Consider the following 20,512-nt stretch of genomic DNA (forward strand, 5'->3'; position numbering starts at 1 on the left):
AAGCCGCCCAGAGTGGCTGGGGAAGCCCAGCCAGATGGGAGGGTACAAATAAATTATTATTATTATTATTATTATTATTATTATTATTATTATTATTGCAGTGGTACCTCGGGTTACATACACTTCAGGTTACAGACTCTGCTAACCCAGAAATAGTACCTCAGGTTAAGAACTTTGCTTCAGGATGAGAACAGAAATCGGGCTCCGGCGGCGCAGCAGCCGCAGGAGGCCCCATTAGCTAAAGTGGTGCTTTAGGTTAAGAACAGTTTCAGGTTAAGAACGGACCTCTGGAACTAATTAAGTACTTAAACCGAGGTACCACTGTACTTCCCCTGATCTGGAGGGCGCCAGGTTGACAAAAGCAGTGCCGCTGGTGGAATGAGTTGAATCAGTTGGGTTGTGGTTTTAACTGCACATGAGTAATACTACTGGAGGGGGTGGAGCAGAGGAGCTGGCAAAACCGCCCACTCAGCCTTACGCTGTCAAGAAAAAAAGGAAGAAGGAGTGGGAGAAATTGCAGTTGAAGTTGAGTTGGTGAGGGTGGAGTTTTTCAGGGGAGGTGTGTCCAGGATTCCTCTCCCTTTCTGCACGTTTATAAGGCGAGGCAGGTCTGCTCCAGAGCTACAGAGAGCCAAGCTTGGAGAGCTGAGAAGGACTCTTGCTCAACTTGACACAGAAAGCGGAGAAGAGACCAGGCAGAGATCATGGGACGGCAGAAGGACCTTCTCTCAGCCATTGGCTTGAGGCTGCGGATCAGGAATAGACTTATCCGCCAGGCCCTGGCTGAGTGTCTGGGAACCTTGATCCTGGTGGTAAGTGGATTTTGGGGGAGCAATGGGCTTGGGAGACAGGAGACGTTTTGGATTTATTGTATTGCACAGACGTAAGAGCCCAGATTCAGATTCTCAGAAAAGTTGTGGGATAGTTTGTTGAGTGGTGATTCTGTGTGATCCTCAGAGGTTAAAAAGTGTTTGGCAGAAATTTTGGTTCTGGAAGACCCTCTTGCCTCTGCACAACTGCTTTTAACGGGATGTTTAGCAACAGAAATTCCCCTTTCCTTGTGTCCTGGTGGAAAGGGTTGTCTTCAGAAGCTAGGGAGGAATTGGAAATAAAACACTTTCAAAGGTCAAAATGTCTTGGAACAGGAAAGATTTTGAGTTACACAGAACGGCAGCAAACAGTCTTGAAGCGTTCTGTGTAACCTGAAAGCCTGCATGTTGACACAGCCAGCCAAATTGACTCTCCAAAAAGATAGAACTGCAGGCAAGTTTGCATTCAGCGCATGAATTCATAAGCAGAATTCTACAGTTAATATTCTTAGGAGCAATGTTTTGTTTTCACAATAGCCTTGTAAGGTATGCCCTCCTCATAAAATCCCATTTCACAGATTGAGAACTGAGTCTAAGTGACTTTGCCAACATGGTGCTCTCCAGAAGTTTTGGACTACAACTGTAACCAGCACAGAGTTCAAAACAACTGGAGGCCACTAGGTTGGTAGAGGCAGTTTTAGGTGTGCACTTAAACTGTGAAAGCGGCCCCCACTTTTTGAGAGTGCCAACACCAGCAGTAGCTCCTGGCTGAGCAAGCCTTCACTGGCAAAATTACGCTTTGCACTGCATCATAAGCGAAAGAACCCCAAGTGCTTGCCCAGTTCGAAAGCACGTCAAAGTGCAAGTAGATAAATAGGTACCACTCTGGTGGGAAGGTAAACAGCATTTCCGTGCGCTGCTCTGGTTCACCAGAAGCGGCTTAGTCATGCTGGCCACATGACCTGGAAGCTGTACGCCGGCTCCCTCGGCCAATAAAGCGAGATGAGCGCCGCAACCCCAGAGTTAGCCATGACTAGACATAACGGTCAGGGGTCCCTTTACCTTTACCTATGTAAATCTCACATGTAACTTGCAATAGCCCAGCTTGGCTCCTTTCTCTTCCAAAATGCACGAGGCAGCTATACTGTCAGAACCTGCAACCCCCCCAAACCAAACAACCCCCCCCCAAAAATCCTAGGAACTGTAGTTTGTTAAGAGTGCTGAGAAATGTGGCCCTGTGGAGAAATAAACTACAGTTCCTCGCATTCTTGGGAGGAGGAAAGTGTGGTTTACATGTGCTTTAAATGTACGGTGTGTACATAGCCTGAAAAACAGAATATATATGTTTTGTGTTGTTGCTTTTAAAAAACAACTTCTTTTAAGTTTGCCACTGTGAAAGAGGGAAATACCATTGCAGAAACTGCTCAGCAGTTTTTCAAGGCAAATGCTCCCGAAGACTCTGAGCATCTGGGAGCTGTTGCTTAGCTGCATCCCTTTTTTAAAATCATTAAAAAAATCAGAGAAGTGGCTTCCAGATGACCTGCTCCTTGAGCATTCCCGATCTGCTTGCCCAAAGTCTGCTGGGTAGAGAGGTGGTACAGCGTCAGCCGTTGATGGAGCATTTGTTCTGAAATGTTTGCAGGGAGGTTAGACATTGTTGCATTAAGTGAGCGTCATCCTGTGCTTTCCAGCACATTTTCCTCCCTTCCCTTCCCTCGTCTCTAAAAACCTTACCTTTTTTGCGGGAATTGGACTTGTTTTGCTCAAATGGCACAACGTTAATTTGCTGGCAGGTGACTGAAAACCCACCTGAAAAAAGTGGCAGCCTGGAATTGTCTAGAGATGGGGATTCTGTGGAAATAGGTTGTCCGAAGGACCCCTATGTGTGTGGGTTGTGCGGTCAGTGCTGTTGGCTTTCCCTGTCGGGTGTGGTGGGTGTTTTCAGATGTATGTGTGTGTGTGTCACTTGCCATTGTCGACACAAATGTTCACAATTATCACAGCCCCAGTTGACTGCTTTGCCTCTCTGCTGGGAATGTGAGATTGGTCTGAATGGGTTTTACTTTGAAAGCCTTGCTTGCTGTGGTACCTCGGCACTTAACTGTTCAATTTATAGAAGGTCTAACATCGAGGAAGCCCTTCGATTGAACCCCTGGGGTCTCTAGGGAGGGCTAGAAGAGATCTGAAATACTGGAGAGCTGCTGTCCATTTCAGCTTCAGATTCCTCCTTTCAGTTCCCTCTGTCCTCACTCTCCAATGTGCTGGAGGGTTGCCACACTCACCAAGCACTGATGCATACCTCATTCCAAAAGCTGGAGAGAGATTCCCAGCTATCAGGACCCTGCCATTCGCCCCCATCGGCCAGCTCCCACCAGCGGCCGGGTATTATTCAGTAACAAGCCATCCTGCACAGGAATGTCTGGCCAGAAGCGCTAAGAATAAAATTATCTTCCATCTACCCCTGGGCTGAATTCCTGAAGGCCAGAGGTCTCGGGCTGTTGTAGCACAACTCGGTGGCAGAACCCCTGTCGTTTCACTGAGACCTGACTATACCTTTTCCATCTTCTAGCTTCTTATTTTTCAACTCCATTGACAGCTCCCTCCTACCCCTCCCATTTTAGCCATCTATTACCGGCTGCAATCGATTTTCATCAGGCACCAGCTCTCACCACTGTACTGCACTGTCTTGTTGGAAACCCAGCCAGATGGGCAGGGTAGAAATAAATTATTATTATTATTATTATTATTATTATTATTATTATTATTACACCCATGCAGATCTGCCATCTTGTACATGGCAATTTACTGGATAACTTTTTAAAAACCCAAACCCAAGCAGACAGGCCCCTGCCCCACAAAGGTTACAATTTAAAGTTTCACAGTAATGTGGGATCAGACATGGGGAACGGAGGGAAGGATGGAAAAGGCAAGGGCTAACTAATGATTTCGTGAAAAGCCTTTAAAATGGCATTAAAGAGGGAAGTCACTGTGTATAATTTCTCTATATGTATGCCCCGACTTCAGAGGGAATGGGAGGAGCTGTCTGTTAAGAGATCCTTCAGAGTGCTGGGAACAAGGAAGTGTTTTCAAAGTGTCCTGAAAGGCATCTGATCTGTTCCCAAGTTCAGCTTTCGTGGCAGAACGCCAGAGAAGCCCTTATAGGATTTAACTGAGCGAAAACCAGAGCTGTAAATTTAATTGATTAGAGCGCAATCCAAACCATGTCTCCTTAGAAGTAAATCCCTTTGAATTCAACAGCGGGGCTTGCTTCCAGGTAAATGGGGTTAGGACCACAGCCTTAGCTGGTTACATTAATCAGTTAGGAAGACCTCTCCAGGGACTGAAAAGACACCTGGGTGAATTAAGCCAAAAGTTTCCCCTTCATAATGTATTATTTTAAATGTAAATATTTATTTTAAAAATTGCATCATTTTAAATGCAAGTGTTTATTAGGATGCATGAAGATGTGTGCAAATTTAATTATTGGACAGTCCAACCACAGCTGTCAACTTTCCCCTTTTTAAAAGGGAAATTCCCTTATTCCGAATAGGATTCCTCGCAAGAAAAGGGAAACGTTGACAGCTATGAGTCCAACCTGAGGCAGTTTACTCTGAAGTAAGCTACACTCTATTCAGTGGGGCTTGCTCCCAGGGAAGCATGCATAGGATTGCAATCTTAGACTGAAATCCGAGGAGGAAGTAGCACAACCAATGCACCAAATGAATACAGATCCAATACAGATTTAAAAGCTGCCTTTCCTCCCACCCCCAAGTTCCCTCTCTATTTTCCTGGCTCCTTCACTCATTCACTTCACATCCACTTTGCTCCAGGCAGTGGTGATGAGTTGCGCCATGATGGCTGGTTGTGGGCTGGGACTGGGAGCTTCTCTCGGCTGCTGGAGAAAACCTTCTGGGCTGAGCCAGGAGCTTCTTTCAGGCTGACCATTAGGTCCAGTTGTGACCAACTCTGGGGTTGCGGTGCTCATCTCGCTTTATTGGCCGAGGGAGCCGGTGTACAGCTTCCGGGTCATGTGGCCAGCATGACTAAGCCGCTTCTGGTGAGCCAGAGCAGCGCACGGAAACGCCGTTTACCTTCCCGCCGGAGTGGTACCTATTTATCTACTTGCACTTGATGTGCTTTAGAACTGCTAGGTTGGCAGGAGCAGGGACCAAGCAATGGGAGCTCACCCTTCACGGGGATTGGAACCGCCGACCTTCTGATCACCAGCGTCTGAAGCCTTTTATACCTTGGGCCAAAGTTCCTCCTCCTCCTCTGGGGGCCCAGCTTGGTGGGGCTGAGGAGCAGGAGGGGGGAAGAGGCTGGCCATGGGGTGTGGCGCCCTGGGCCAAGCAGGAGGCCCCCATAGCTGCTTGTCTCGAGGAGCCATCAGGCCCCATCTGCTCTCTTTATCAGCTCCTCGCAGGCAGCAGGACCAGGCACTGAGCACACCCTGGAAGCTCACAGTCCGAGAGCCATTCTGCAGGGGCAAAACACACCCCACAGACCCATTTAGACCCATTGCACAGATGAAGGCGCAATGGGAGCCGTAAGGGAAATGTCCTGGGTGACGCAAACCCAGAGCTCCTCTCAACGATCCCCCAAAAGGGGGGGTCTAGGATTGGCAGGACTCTGGGGGAAGAGGGGCTGGAGTCTGGCTTGAAAGAGGGGGGCAGTGGTTTGTGGGGAACTGGGCCGACCAGGAGGCAAGAGTGAGAGGCAGGGGAAGCTTCAGAGCTGGAGGAAGAGGAGGAAGAAGAGGAAGAAGAAGAGGCAGGGGCCAGGCGCTTCCTTACTCTCTCAGAACCAGGAGAGGACTGAACAGGATTATTGGGGGTAAATTATCCTTGCAATTTCCACCCAGAAATAGGAGGCAAAGGGCTTCACTCGCAGTTCGTCTCAATACAAAAATCTCCAAATGGGTCTGAACTTCAGTGCCTAAAACTCCTGGTAGAGGACAAGGATCTAGAGATCACGCTAACGGTGGCCAAATTCTGTGCGACTGCCATAAAACTCAGGGAACAAGCTGTCCTACCAAAATGATTAAGACAATTTTAGGTTATATTGTAGTGATCAAGATTTAATATATATTTTTAACTGTCGCTATATCTGAATTGTCTTTGTTATACCCAATTGCAATTCAATGGATTCCTGTTGTGTTTTATGATTTCCCTGATGTTGTAAGTGAGCTGGAACTGGTCTGTGGCCGTAATAATAAAATTCAATTCAATTCAATACCTGGCTCTCGCTCTGGCATGGATTGTGGGAGGCAGGGAGGTGTGAGTGCAAAAGCACTTTGCCTGCTGGAAACCCTCCTTAAGAAGCTGAGGTTCTCCTCCACCACCAATGCAGAGGGACTTCTGAGTAAACGTGTAAAACTCTGTGTGGTAATCTCAACTCGGGTTTCTTAAAGCCTTAGTGAGAACTTCAGCTTTTTCTGCAGTGAGAACTTTCACTCCTGTACGCCTTAGGGAATTCCTGCTTCTCAGAAAACGTTTCGATCAGTGCCAGGTTTAAGAAATTAATCTCAACACGCCCTGCAATCATTCGAGATCCATATCACATCTTCATTAGAGCAATGGAAGCCTGCAAAAGCCTCCAGGTGAAACAGTCCACCCTGCGAATGCTCCAGGGATTTGCTTTCAACAAGGAAACAGCTTCCATTGGTGTGTTTTTAAATGAGTAATAATATATAAGGAGTAGCTACAGGAAGATGAACTTTAGCAGGGACTAGTAGGCTCTTAAACATCTGCATAAGAGGCAGTAACTGTTGGGCAAGGTCTCTCTACCTGGAGGGCTTCTTATCTACCTGCGGGTACACACCCATCCGGCTTGGCAGGGCGGGGCAGCTGAGCACACAGCAGCCCCAATAAAATGGGACCCAAACCCCTGGAAGGAAAGAGAAAGGGGCAACTTCGAGAGTGCCATAAACTTGCCAAACAGCAGGGAGAAATGTCCTGTTGCAAAAGCCGCCTTGTTGTGTGAGGCCAAACCGGAGCGTTATGCACACAACTTGCAATTTTGTCGCCTTCTGCTGTGATCTTGATCTGGATGCAACTATGCCTGCTCCGAACGCTGGATATTTACATCAATAAGAAAGTTAGAGAATCACAGATCTGTAGAGTTGGAAGGGACCCTGATGATCATCTAGTCCAACCCCCTTCGATGAAGATGATGATGATGATGATGATAATAATAATAATAATAATAATAATAATAATAATAATAATAATAATTTATTTATACCCTGCCCATCTGGCTGGGCTTCCCCAGCCACTCTGGGCAGCTTCCAACAAAATATTAAAATACAATAGTCTATTAAACATTAAAAGTTTCCCTAAACAGGGCTGCCTTCAGATGTCTTCTAAAAGTCTGGTAGTTGTTGTTCTCTTTGACATCTGGTGGGAGGGTGTTCCACAGGGCGGGTGCCACTACCGAGAAGGTCCTCTGACTGGTACCCTGTAACTTGGCTTCTCACAGTGAGGGAACCGCCAGAGGGCCCTCGGTGTTGGACCTCAGTGTCCGGGTAGAACGGACAGAACAACCCCTGACAGATGGGCCATCCAGCCTCTGTTTAAAATTGAATGTTTTTAAATGAATGGACCACCTTCCAAGGGGGTCAGTTCCACTGTCAAACGGCCCTTGCCACCAGAAAGTTCTCCTCAATGTTTAATCGAAATCTCCTTCCTTGTCATTTGAATCCGTTGTTTGGGCAGCTGTGCCTGCGTGGGAACACCAGAGCAGCTCTCTGCAGGACTTGCTGTGCTGAGTTGCAACTGCATGACCTTACGCATCAGTAGAACTTATGATATTGCACCCCTCTGAGGGTCCTGTGCTGTGCAGCTGATCCCTAACCTCTTCTCCCCTCAAATCTTGGGGTGCTGGCCTGTTTGCATTGCCAGATGCCCCGCTTTGTTCTCTGGTGGCGAACACTATTCGCTTCTGAACCAGATGCAAGGATAAAGTCCTGCCTGGAAGTCGCTTCTTAATCCTCCGCTCTCTTTTCCTGCCTTTGCTAAAGTGTCCAGATCTTTTGTAGTGACATCTGGAAGAAAGTTTTTTTTTAAGGGGGGGAGAGTTCAAAGGGGGAAGGCAAACATCTGGGATTTCCCTGCTTGCCGTTAAGACAGTGATCTGAAGGTGGCTTCCTAACACAGAGGAAGTTGGAGGCAGCGATGCTTCCGAATGCCAGTTTCTGGAAACCACAAGAGGGGAAATTGAGCTCTTGGGCTTGCAGGCATCTGGTTGGCTACTGTTGGAACAGAATACAATTGGCCTGATCCAGCAGGATCCTCTCCTTATGTTCTTACGATATGATTTACCGTATTTTTCGCTTTATAAGATGCAGCAGACCACAAGACGCACCTAGGAAAACAAGAAAAAAAATATTCTGAATCTCAGAAGCCAGAACAGCAAGAGGGATCGCTGTGCAGTGAAAGCAGCAGCAATCCCTCTTGCTGTTCTGGCTTCTGCGCAGCCTGCATTCGCTCCATAAGATGCACACACATTTCCGCTTACTTTTTAGGAGGGGAAAAGTGAGTCTTATAGAGCAAAAAATACGGTATCCCAGACTTGCTCACACTCATGCCATTTGGACTTTTTACTGTAGTCACAGAGAGATTGAGGCATCTCATTCAAGAGCAGAGATTTGCGCATGCGTGCGCGCGCGCGCACACACACACACAGAGAGAGAGAGAGAGAGAGAGAGAGAGAGAGAGAGAGAGAGAGAGAGGTTTTCTCTCCTCAATTTAGTCCCCAGATCCGATGCACTATGACAGCTTCAACCATCTTGGTGGTTTCCAGACCCTCCATCTGCCCTGATTTCCAGGGACAACCGTGGAATTACAGAAGCCATCTCTGTTTGTGATTTCATCCCCAAAAGTCCTGCTTTTCGATGTCCCTATTTTCACTGAAGAAATGTTGCAGAGGATGCTATCAGCCTCAGCCAGCCTGGCCACAGGAGCGGTAATCAAATACACCTGGAGGGCACCAGGTTGGGGAAGATTGCATTGTGCAGGTGGCAGGCTTGGAAGGTTTTTCTTCCAACCCATCCTCTTCCAAAGGTTAAAGAAACTCGCAGTTGTACTCAAATTTGCTTACTTTAAAAGAGATTTTCTTTTAGCCAATCCGAAAAGGTTTGCACTTCTGTTCACTTGCACCGAAGGCCCACCTCCTGAAAAGACTTGAGCAACATAGCAGCACAGGAAGCTGCATCTTCTGAGCTGCGCCATCTAGCTAGTATTGTCTGCACTGACTGGCAGCAGTTATCTGGGCTTTCGGGCAAGGTTTTCTCCCAGGCCTCTTTGGAGAAGCCAGGGATTAAGCTTACGACCATCCGCATGCAAGGAAGATGTCTGCCACTGAACTATGGCCTTCTCCAGCTGCAACACACTGGCCACCAGCAGAGATTTGCAGAATGTGTGCTGCAGCCATCACCAGTGGCAAGCAAAGCCCTCTTGTTCCAGGGCGCCAGATTTTTAAACTTTAAGGTGAACTGATCCCCCACCTCCTCTTTGCGTGAAGGGATCTCGTCGCTAGGAGCTCAGAACCTCTGTTCCTTTAAATGTCAGCCTTTCGTGTTTTTAACTGGGTGTTTGTGACGGATGGCCTAGCTGACTGATTTTGGCAGGTTGGATTAGCATTCGCTGGTATTTGCTGTTGTTTAGGCACCGCAACAAAGGAGAGCTGTGAACAGAGGAGGCTTGGCTGTTTTTCAAAAAGAGCAGCGCTGGAGAAAGGCAAACACAGACGGATCTGCCCCATGGGGCCGCTCTCCCTTGGGCAGTCCTCCTGTCAATCACCACAGAGGACTCTTCCACACTTGCATGTGGCCCATGTTTTATTCTCTTTGTCCAGAACGAGAGGTTTTTCCTTTGCCTTGCCGCTTTCCCAGGGAAAACCCACCGTTTGCTGCTGAATCGGAACAAATGTCAATCTTCAGAAAACCCGACTGATTTCTGTGATGATTCAGAAGTAAACAGTGGGCTTTCCTGGAGGAAATGGCAGGGGGAATGAAAAACTTCTTGCATGGGAAAGTGGAATTGTGGGTGAAGGAGAGCTGTCTGTTCTCTTCCTGATGCCTTTTACGTGGAAAAACACTCTGATAAATTGTGCTCTCAATTGTGCAAATGGGTGGCACACAATTTGGGGTGCCATTTAGACTTTGCACCCCAGGCTCCGTAAATCTCTGGGCTGACCCCAACTCTGGGACAAAAGTTTCCTGCGTGCTCTTAGCATAGCTGTCAACTTTTCCCTTTTCTTGCGAGGAATCCTATTCGGAATAAGGGAATTTCCCTTAAAAAAAGGGAAACGTTGACAGCTATGGCTCTTAGCAACATTGGGCTCAGGAGGAAATAAGTTTCAAGAAATGCGTGGTTTTGTGGCCTGTCAGTCACTCCTTTTAATCTCCATCTCTCACGCTCCACTATGTGAGGCCGTTCTCTAATTCAAGGTCTCGGAGCCCCGAGATTTGACAAAAGCCTTGAGCAACTCCGACTGAGCCAGGTTTCATTGTTCAAAAGAATCCAGTTTTCCCGGAAGCTTTGAATCGGCCCCTGTTGCTGCGGTTAAGGCTGGTTTGCAAAGGCTGTTTGCGCTTCATGCTTCGTCACCTTGACCTCCCTCACAGGGAAGTTGTGACTTTGGGCGATAACATTCTTTCTGGGCTAGTCGAACATACACACTGCAAAGACTTGTGTGTGTGTGTGTGTGTGTTTGTCCTGTACTGATTCAGAGGTCGTAGGACAAAGTTGAAGGGCAAATAACCCTTCAGAGCTCTTTGTGTCCAACAAGGAGCAGAAAAACAGAGAGGGGGGGAACCACTTTGTCTGTTTAAGGAAGGGGAGGATCCCTAATCATAAAGGCAAACAGAGGACTGGCTTGCATAATGCAGAAATAAAAGTTCTTTTCTGTAGGCACGCTGATAAACTTATCCATTACACTGTGCATACAGCGTACTTCAAAATCACTAAAGTCCACATTCTGTGCCAAGCTAATCAAAACTGTGCAGCAGGAAATGTGGAATTATGCAGCCTGTTGTGACTGAAGAAATTCAGCTCTTTTGCTTGGTTATTCTACTGTCCATCTTGAGATTTTTGGATTGAAGCTTTGCTAACGTATATAGCATGTGTGCCAATCAGATGGCCGAATCCTGTGTCTCAAATATCATGCTGGTTCCTGTGTGCCCAGTGAATATATCTTTGTTTTATACCCAGCCGTCGATTCTGTTGTCAGCAGCTGTTGAAGCCCACCTGCCATGTGGGCTATGCGATAATGTGGCAGAATGATAATTCATGCCAAGCTGAGCTAGGCTGCAGTTCTTGGATGGTCTGTGTTTTTCTCCCTGGTGCTTTCAGTGGGACTGAGGATGCAACATTGTCTAGCCTCCCTGAAAGCAAGACATTAAGCAGACCTTGTTTTCTGATTTTCCCACAAACAAGTTAAGGTGAATGCTCAATACACAAATGTTTGGAAGTAGCCTAGAATTTTTGGATTTGTGAAGATCTGCATGATTCGTGGCTCAGCAGATTGACACAAATGTTTTTCTACTTCTGAATTGTGATATTTTGGAGGATATTTAAATGCATAGTTATAGATCCAAACTACAGGCTACTAATCAAAACAACAAGATCAACAATGTATTTAAATCCATGTGAGACATCGACATCTCTTTTAGCACTTTTTGTAGTGCATAGATGCAAAAAAGGAATCTTGGTTTGGTTTTGATTTTAAATTTCAGCCTGCCTTCATTCCAGGTTTGCAAAAGTTGCGCTAGCCAGCAAACCATCAGCTAATTCAATAGACTGTCTTGCCCCACCTGCATGTTACAGGTGGGCTGTCCTTCCTTCATCATTTTCAAAACACCACTTATTATTAAGCATTTAAAAAAACTAAACAAAAACAACAACTACACAAATTCCCCAATGAAATCAGAGCCAACAATTTACATTTTGAAAAACTGCTCCAGGACAGAAGGCATGAGTTAGTGACATCACTGCTTCCCGCCAATCAGTGCTGTGCACAACCAACTTCCGCTGTAAACACTCTAAACTGGGTTTTCCTAAGCTCAGTTTAGGATGGAAGGTTGTACACCTGAGAATGTGATTAGTGGGCATCTGCAGCGGGATCACCTCTTAGAATGCCTGAAGAATAGAAAGGGAAATCACCGGGTGCCTTTCATAAAGCAAAGTTATACTTTGGTGCTGCTAGAGGATGTGATCCATGAAACTGGATTTGACCAAGATTTTTTTCCTCCTTTCAGGTGTTTGGTTGTGGTTCAGTGGCCCAGTCCATACTCAGCGGTGGAAAAAGCGGACAGTTCCTGACCATCAACCTGGCTTTTGGCTTTGCTGTGACACTTGGAATTCTGATTGCTGGACAGATCTCTGGTATGTGCCTGAACTTTATGATAGGACACAGATTTGGCCACAGTTGACTAAGGACCTCCCATTGTGAAATTTAGGTCCACCTGAATCTTACTGTCTGTCAGTAGGTATTCCCTGCGCCTTCCAGGAACTGAGAGCAGCACTTGAAGGCTGCAGCCCCAGGCTCACTTACTTGGGAGGAAACCTTAACATGGACTTAACATGAATTTATCTTATTCTAAAGCAGACATGCATTTAAATTTAAGTCATGTGTGATGAGAGAACTCTTGCGCAGTAGCTTACTTTGCATAATTGAGGCAGGGGTTTAAGTGGTTTAAATTAGACATAAATTAAACTTGCTCCAGCTTTGCATTACCCTGAAACAAACTTGTCCTCTTTCCAAGAAGCAACCTTTGCGTCAAGACTTTGACATGTTTAGTCATGTCATGAGAAGGATCCCTGATCCTTGGAGGGTTGCACCACCTATGAGATGTCCCCAGTAATATGAGCAGCCTTAGAACCATAGAATTGTACAGTTGGAAGTCTCACCTAGCCCAACTCTCTGCGGTGCAAAGCCCTCTCCATCTTATGCGTGCCTGGAAACAAAACAAGCACCCTAACCATGGCATTTTTCCACAGGTGCCCATTTGAACCCTGCTGTCACCTTCGCTATGTGCCTTATGGCCCGGGAACCTTGGCTCAAGTTGCCCATTTATTCCTTAGCACAAACCATCGGGGCATTCCTGGGAGCGGGTATCGTCTTCGGCTTGTACCATGGTAAGTGAGCAAGCGCATGGGTTGAGCATGTCTTCCTGAGCCTCTGGAACCTGCCTTTCCTTCTGACTTAGATCTGGAATGGTAATGGGGACTTGAAATCAACACAGTTCCTTCATAAGAGTTTTAGGACATGGGAGTTTAATTCAGGGCAGGAATTACCGTATTTTTCGCTCTATAAGATGCACCAGACCATAAGATGCACCTAGTTTTCGGAGGAGGAAAACAAGAAAAAAAATATTCTGAATCCCAGAAGCCAGAACAGCAAGAGGGATCTCTGCTTTCACTGTGCAGCGATTCTGGGATAGCCGTGCAAAGCCTCTTCAGGGCAGCAGGAGCGTTCCTCCCACTGCCCTGAGGAGGCTTCGCACAGCTATCCCAAAAGCCAGAACAGTAAGAGGGATATCTGTGCAGTGAAAGCAGCAATCCCTCTTGCTGTTCTGGCTTCTGGGATAGCTGCGCAGCCTGAATTCACTCCATAAGACACACACACATTTCCCCTTACGTTTTAGGAGGGAGAAAGTGCATCTTATAGAGCGAAAAATACGGTATTTTGCATCATTTCTTCTCTGGTCTGGTGGGGCTCCTCTTTCCTTTGGTGGGCAGGCAAAGTGAACAGTGTTTAGATCTTGGCCCTGGAGGGGGAATAACCCTTTTTCCATAGAACCTTACAAACCTCAACGTTAGAACGAGGGAATCAAGACCAGCTGCAACTGAGCTGAAGGAATACACATTGAGGTCCTGTTGCCTTTAAAGCTGAGACTTTGCCTAGAGTCCCCCCAGTTAGTGCACTGGGATTCAGGGATGGGGAATTTCCTGCGGTCCTGTTGGATTCCAACTCCCACTAACCCCAGCTAGCCTGACCAAGGGATGATGGGAGTTGTGGTCCATCAACTTCTTGGGTGTGTGTGATTTTCCTGGTTTAAACATAAATGAATTTTCCCCCCAATAGCCAACTTTGTTTCTTAAAAACAAATTTTTTTTAAAAAACCAACCCTTTGGGGGAGCACAGGGTCCCCATCCACGCTGTATCCTATCTACTGATATATCCCCCCTCAAGAGTAAGACTAATCTTCACCATATATTTATGATATAAAGAAACTGGGAATGGTGGCAAGGCTTTGATGAGATGTCTACTTTGTTTCCTTTTTTTCTAGATGCTATTTATGAGTTTGGTGGGAGCCAGCTATTAGTCACGGGTGCCAACGCCACCGCAGGGATATTTGCTACTTACCCTTCAAAGCACTTGACCCCCGTCAATGGATTTTTTGACCAGGTAAGAATGGGAGGGCTTTTGTAAGGCATTCTGAGCCAAAAGAGCCTGAATGCTGTAAGAAGTGCAACAGGGAGACAATTTGAGGCGGAGGAAAACCACATTCTCATCTCTTCCTCCTTCCCCTTCTCAGTTCATTGGCACAGCAGCCCTGCTCGTCTGCGTCTTGGCTATCGTGGACCCCCACAACAACCCAGTCCCCAAAGGACTGGAGGCTTTCACCGTTGGCTTTGTCATCTTGGTCATTGGAACATCCATGGGCTTCAACTCTGGATATGCCGTCAACCCGGCTCGAGACTTTGGACCCCGTCTCTTCACTGCCATTGCTGGCTGGGGCTCAGAGGTTTTCACGTAAGTTGATGTGCCTTCACAGTAGAGCATGGGTGGTCCTCCAGAGGTTGCTAGACTACAACTCCCACCATCCCTGGCCTTGCCCATGGTAGCTTAGGCACATAAGAGCTGGAGGGCTGGTTCTTCATCCTTGCAGAAAACGTCATCAACAGGACTTCGCTTGCGTTTGTTTTCATTTAAATTTTCATTTGTGAGCAGGGAGCTCGTAATAATGAACTCTGGCTTGGGAACATTGTATTGTTACAAAGGCTGGTGTTTTGGAGGTGCTATTGCATAAATAGCTGCCCTCCAGCAGCTTCGGACTCCAGCTCCGATCAGCCCCACCTAGCATAGCCAGCGGTCAAGGATGATGGGAATTGTAGTCCACAACTTTGGGGAGGCACCTGAAACTCAAGCACTTTCAGTGTTTTGCTGTTGTTGTTTTTTACTGGGACACACTGACAGCAACTGGAGACTTTTATGGGTGGCTTTTGGACTTTGATCCGCCTTCCTAAAATTTGGATGAGCCTTTAATGATGGAAAGTTAGTGTCCGAGGCTCAATATCCCTGTCAAGACATAGTCCTGGTCTATGCGCCTAGGTAGGATCTGAGGACAATTTAATTGCAAGCAAGGCCTTGGCTGACCTCCTGAGAGATATTTTTGAGGTCAACACCATCCATGGAGTCTCATGTATCAGCTGCCATTGTGAGAGGGAGGAGTTTAGGATTGCTCAGTGGAGGATGTTTGAGTTAGAGTGATATTTTCCATTTTTTTTGAAAACTAAATGAAGCTAAATTCCAGGTGTCCTTGGACCTCAGGTCTACTTTTAGGGGAAAAACTGAATTACTAACAGGAGAGGCTGTCACTGGATGGGGAGTGCTTCCTGAGATGGGACAGGTAGTCTCTTCTGAGAGGAGAAATGGGCCTTGAGGCAATTTCGGATAGAATGCCAGATTGGCCGACCTTCCTATCTCACCCATCCATTCCCTTGTGTTTGCCTCTCACAGGACTGGCAGGGGCTGGTGGTGGATCCCCATCGTGGCTCCTTTCCTCGGAGCCACGGCCGGCGTGCTGGTCTACCAGCTGATGATCGGTTGCCATGACGAACCGCCTCAGCACCACCTTCACCAACACGAATGCGACGAGGAGGAAGCCGTCAAGCTGTCCAAGGTGAAGCAGAGGGACAACGTTTGAGGCTCCCTGCAGAAGCGTGACCACCCCTTGGTGTGCCAATGGACTTTTTTTTGTTACAAAAACCAACCAAAAAACCCAAAAAAATAAACAGAGGACTGATAGAACCAAAAAGAAGAGAGCAAGACACACAGTTAGGAATTTCTTCTCCTTTCACCCATCCCCCCCCGCCACTTTGCCTCTGCTTTCCCCAATTGCTACGCCACCCTTGGTTCATTTGCTTTACAAAGTATGCTGCAAGCTTGAGGATTTGGGGCCTCACTCTGGCTGCACTGGGGAATAGTGTGCGCCACGGAAGTCATCATAGCTGTCAACTTTCAGATTTGAAAATAAGGGATCAGCAGCCTCACCTGTCCCGGGGATAGTCTACGGGATAGCTAACAATCTGGGATAGCAGCGGGAAACTGCGCAGGAATAAGGAAATTTCCCACAAAAAAAGGGAAGGTTGACAGCTATGGAAGTCATTAAAGCATTAAGGCCTTCGAAGCCTGAATCCTACTTTTCCCAAGTACCAACAACTCCAAACCTCACTCTTGGCTCCCTGATACCCCCTTTGGCAAGATGCATGCAAGCACATATTGATGCGGGAACACCTTTCTAAATAGTTTTGGGGTGACCAGGTGGGTTAGAGTTAGGAAAAGTATTATGCCATTGCTGCCTATTCCTCCACGGGACAAATCTCTGCAGGGCTGGTGTCATCTCCTGGCTGCCCAGGTGGGGTTATGGACCTTGCCTGGACAATCTTTTCCTCAGAACAAGCTATAGCAGAGGAAAGATTTCACGGGCAGGAGTGATTTCGAGCTCCTTTTAGGGGTGGGCATGAGAAACCACTGCCTGGAACGTCAACGGAATAAAAAAGACGAGGCGTTGGGAGAACCTGAAGGAAATGTTGGTTTTCATAGGGTGCAAGATTCATTACAGAGGCTCTTTGCCGCATCAAGCTTTGTAAATATAAAGATGTAACACCTTGTTATGTTCTGTCACAGCGTCCGGGCTTTGAAAAATGTGTGTGTGTGTGTTAGAGAGAGAGAGAGCATGTAAATTGAGTTTTTACTTCAGGGTGTTATATATATATATATATATATATATATATATATATATATATATATATATCAATGCCCCTTTACACATATCCCTAGTTAGCGAGTTTTCAGCTCCGTTCGGCCCTTCACTCTCTTGTGGTCTTTTATTGCGATAAACACTAATTCCACCCTAGGCACTCGTTGCAGAAAATGTTGGGATAAAATGGTGCCTGGAACGATGCTGAATTTATGGCGGTGCCGGCAGTTTCCTCACACAGGGAGCTGAGCCGAGAGCCCACAAAATAACAATAAATAAATAACAAATTATTGTGAAAATAATAATTTTTTTGGGGGGGGGGCTGCCAAATGTTGTCCTCGCTCAGGGCACCATATTACCAAAGTCCGCCCACGCCAGGAACCTGGAAAGCCAGCTCATTGGTCCATCCGCCAATTGTCTTCACCGATTGGCAGCAGCCTTCCAGGACACATTCCCAGCCGTAGCTTGAGATGCCAGGATTCGAACCTGATTCCTACGTGACTCCACTTAGCATTCATGCCTATGACACAGAGGCATCCCCCGCAGGACCCAACATGGGAGACCTTCTCCGTTTGGCAAAGCAGAGCGGTATTACCTGTTAGGTACACTTTTGGGATGCTCAGAACTGGGCTTCCTCTCACCCTAAGGCTGTTGTTTTGTTGCATGACTCCAATTTATAAGGCAACCAGGTGTCGCTAAAATGTTTTCAATTGTGATTTTAAATAATGCACGGCATTGCTTGGATCGGAACATCGCCCCTCTTGCGGGGGGAATTATTCCTGTAAGGAAGGGTAAAAAAAATCAGGCATGTGCTTCCCACCCAACCCGATTTGATGCATAGCTGCAATGCGCCGTGTTGCTCCGATACAATTTGTAATGTCTACAACATTTGTAATGTATTTCCAATTTGTCTTTGTTTTTTTTAATAAAAATAAATGCATATATAAATTGTCTCATTACAGTCTTCGGGGTTTCCTTTTTCAGTTGGTCAGTAATAAAAGTTGGTGGAAAATGCAAAAATAAATAAAAATGCCCAGCAGATTAAAAACAACAACACCTGTGCTACTAGATCCCAGAGGTCTGGTGAGATTGACTCATCGACAGATAGATTGCTGCTTTCTTAGGGTTGCCATATGTCCTCTTTTTCCAGGACACACCCTCTTTTTCTGGGAGTAAAATTTCTGTCCGGATGGATTTTTAAAATTGTCCCTGGCTTTGCTTTTTGGATGAGACATAGACATAACTTGAAGACTTGCTCTCCTCTCCTCTTCCACCCCCTTCAGCAATGTATCACAGCTTATATAGCCTACATATAGTAGGGGTATTTAAAATGAGAGTCATCTTAGCATCCTCATTTTTGTTCTTCAAAATATGGCAACCCTAGCTTTCATAGAATTATAGAATTGTAGAGTTGGAAGGGACCACAAGGGTCATCTAGTCCAACCCCCTGCAATGCAGGAATATTTTCCCCAACGTGGGGCTCAAACCCATGACTCTGAGATTAAGAGTCTCATGCTGTACCGACTGAGCCAAAGGCTCTGATTGGAATGGGCCTGGTGAGCTTCATTTGAGAAAGCATTCCTTGGGAAAGGTGCCACCACAAAGAAGGCCCTGCCTCTGGTAGAAACCAATTCAGTTTCAGAAGCGGATGAAGTGGGTCTCCCTCAGAGAAGGGCCAGAAGGAAGGAGGTGGCCAAACCATGGCTGTGTAAGAAACACTTTATCCATTTCTGGAGGTCCAGTGGTTCATGAGTCAGGCTGCAAGGGGATGACAATGAGATTAAATTGCACAGTGTGTCCAGGTCCTAAACCTTCTCTCAAATGTCTCTGTACCCAGGAGCCTTCTCTGCACACGGTGTGGTGTCCTTGTGCATGGAAGATGCAGTCCAAGATGGGATTGTGCATTTTGCAAACAAAACAGCTTTGTGCCACTGCAAAAAAACATCCCATCGGCTTGAACCATAGGCTACTCTACCTGCTGCTGTTGGAAGTTGGAGTACAACATTGTCCACTGTTGTGCTCCTGCGTATCGGTAATCTATCACACCCCACACAAAAAAGATCCCAGGCCGTTCCACCCCTTAGGCTCACAGACCAAGCCTTCTGCTTGCTGGCATTGATAAATTGCCTCTTGCTCAGGCAGGAGATTAGAAAATGGCTGTGCTCCTGGCTTCCCCACACCCCGTTGGAAATGAGTCAAGGCTTTTTTTCCTGACAACGCTGAACTGGAATTTCATATGCTGCATCAGTACCTTTCCCTATTGATATTAATTACAGCAATAGTAATATTGTCTTGGTTATTCTTAAATCACCCTGGTGCGTTATCCCGGGTGTGTGGACTGGAGAAAAGGACATGAGATATTGTCCTGGGCAGAGACATTACAAGTTGCAGGAACGAGCACTGTCCCTTGTCTTGAAATAACTTGCTTAGAGATAAATTTTATTTTATTTTCTCTTGGGAGAAGATTCCTCCCAACTCATGGGAGGACTATTTAGAGCAGTGTTTCCCAAACTTTATTGCACCCCCTTAGTTCCATAAACGTGCCCCCAGTGCTCCTTACCCTATAGGTTAAAAAAAAGAGTAAAGGACCACTGGATGGTTAAGTCCAGTCAAATTCGACTATGGGGTGTGGCATTCATCTTGCTTTTCAGGCCGAGGGAGCTGGCATTTGTCCACAGACAGCTTTCCAGGTCATGTGGCCAGCAGGACTAAACCACTTCTGGCACACAGAGGACTGTGATGAGTGCCAGAGCGCACGGAAACGCCGTTTACCTTCCCGTCACAGCAGAACCTGTTTATCTACTTGCACTGGTGTGCTTTCAAACTGCTAGGTTGGCAGAAGCTGGGACAGAGCAATGGAAGCCTATCCCGTTGCACAGAACTTCTAACCGTGCGATCGGCAAGCCCAAGAGGCTCAGTGGTTTAGACCACAGTGCCATGCCCCTACCCTACAAAAAGCATTCTTCAGAATAGTGCTTTGCATGACCCACTAAGGGAGAGCATCGCACAATGAAATTCAAAACGACCGCAATCAATTTCACAGTTACCCAAAATCCAATTAAAACGATGTAGCTCAATTCATTTCCCCAGTAGTGATGTATGGAAGTGAGACCACAAAGAAGGCTGATTGCTGAAGAATTGATGCTTTTTTAATTCTGGGGCTGGAGGAGACTCTTGAGAGTCCCATGGACTGCAAGAAGATCCAACCAATCCATTCTTAAGGAAATCAGCCCTGAGTGCTCACTGGAAGGACAGATCCTGTAGCTGAGGCTCCAAGACTTTGGCCACCTCATGAGAAGAGAAGACTCCCTGGAAAAAACCCTGATGCTGGGAAAGATGGAGGGCACAAGGAGAAGGGGACGACAGAGGACGAGATGGTGGGACAGTGTTCTCAAAGCTACCAGCATGAGTGTGACCACGCTGCGGGAGGCAGTGGAAGACAGGAGTGCCTGGCGTGCTCTGGTCCAGGGGGTCACGAAGAGTCGGACATGACTACACAACAACAAGCTCAATTCATTCGACATATTTTATGAACTTGAACCAGTGATCCTAACTTTTCAAAGTCTGGTAGTCATTGACACCTTCAGCGTTCCCCCTGACACCCCTTTTCCTATTAGCACCCCACCCACAGGTAACCCCACCCCCCACCCCAGGGGGCAGGAGTGATTTATAGGTTTTCGTGTTTTCTCTTGGCTGATGTGCCTCTCCCAGTGGT

At 46.8% G+C, this 20,512-nt stretch overlaps 2 protein-coding genes across 3 annotated transcripts in view; both read left to right on the top strand.

Annotated features, from left to right (window-relative positions):
• The window catches only part of TPGS2 (tubulin polyglutamylase complex subunit 2), a 190,199-nt gene that overhangs the window by 32,654 nt on the left and 137,033 nt on the right, over window positions 1–20,512 (top strand). The gene's annotated exons all lie outside the window — the stretch shown is intronic.
• On the top strand, window positions 567–15,829 carry AQP3 (aquaporin 3 (Gill blood group)). Its single transcript, XM_053409015.1, has 6 exons — window positions 567–812; window positions 12,067–12,193; window positions 12,809–12,946; window positions 14,101–14,219; window positions 14,350–14,567; window positions 15,555–15,829. Exons 1-6 carry the CDS (start codon window positions 705–707, stop codon window positions 15,739–15,741), a joined length of 897 nt encoding a protein of 298 aa, XP_053264990.1. The 5' UTR covers window positions 567–704; the 3' UTR covers window positions 15,742–15,829.

This window comes from Podarcis raffonei, chromosome 11 (assembly GCF_027172205.1).
Source record: "Podarcis raffonei isolate rPodRaf1 chromosome 11, rPodRaf1.pri, whole genome shotgun sequence".
In the NCBI taxonomy this organism is placed as follows: Eukaryota; Metazoa; Chordata; class Lepidosauria; order Squamata; family Lacertidae; genus Podarcis; species Podarcis raffonei.

Coding starts and splice junctions, on each gene's coding strand:
- AQP3 (XM_053409015.1), top strand. CDS start 705: ATGGGACGGCAGAAGGACCTTCTCTCAGCCATTGGCTTGAGGCTGCGG. Junction 813..12,066: donor TGGGAACCTTGATCCTGGTG/GTAAGTGGATTT, acceptor TCCTCCTTTCAG/GTGTTTGGTTGTGGTTCAGT. Junction 12,947..14,100: donor CGTCTTCGGCTTGTACCATG/GTAAGTGAGCAA, acceptor CTTTTTTTCTAG/ATGCTATTTATGAGTTTGGT.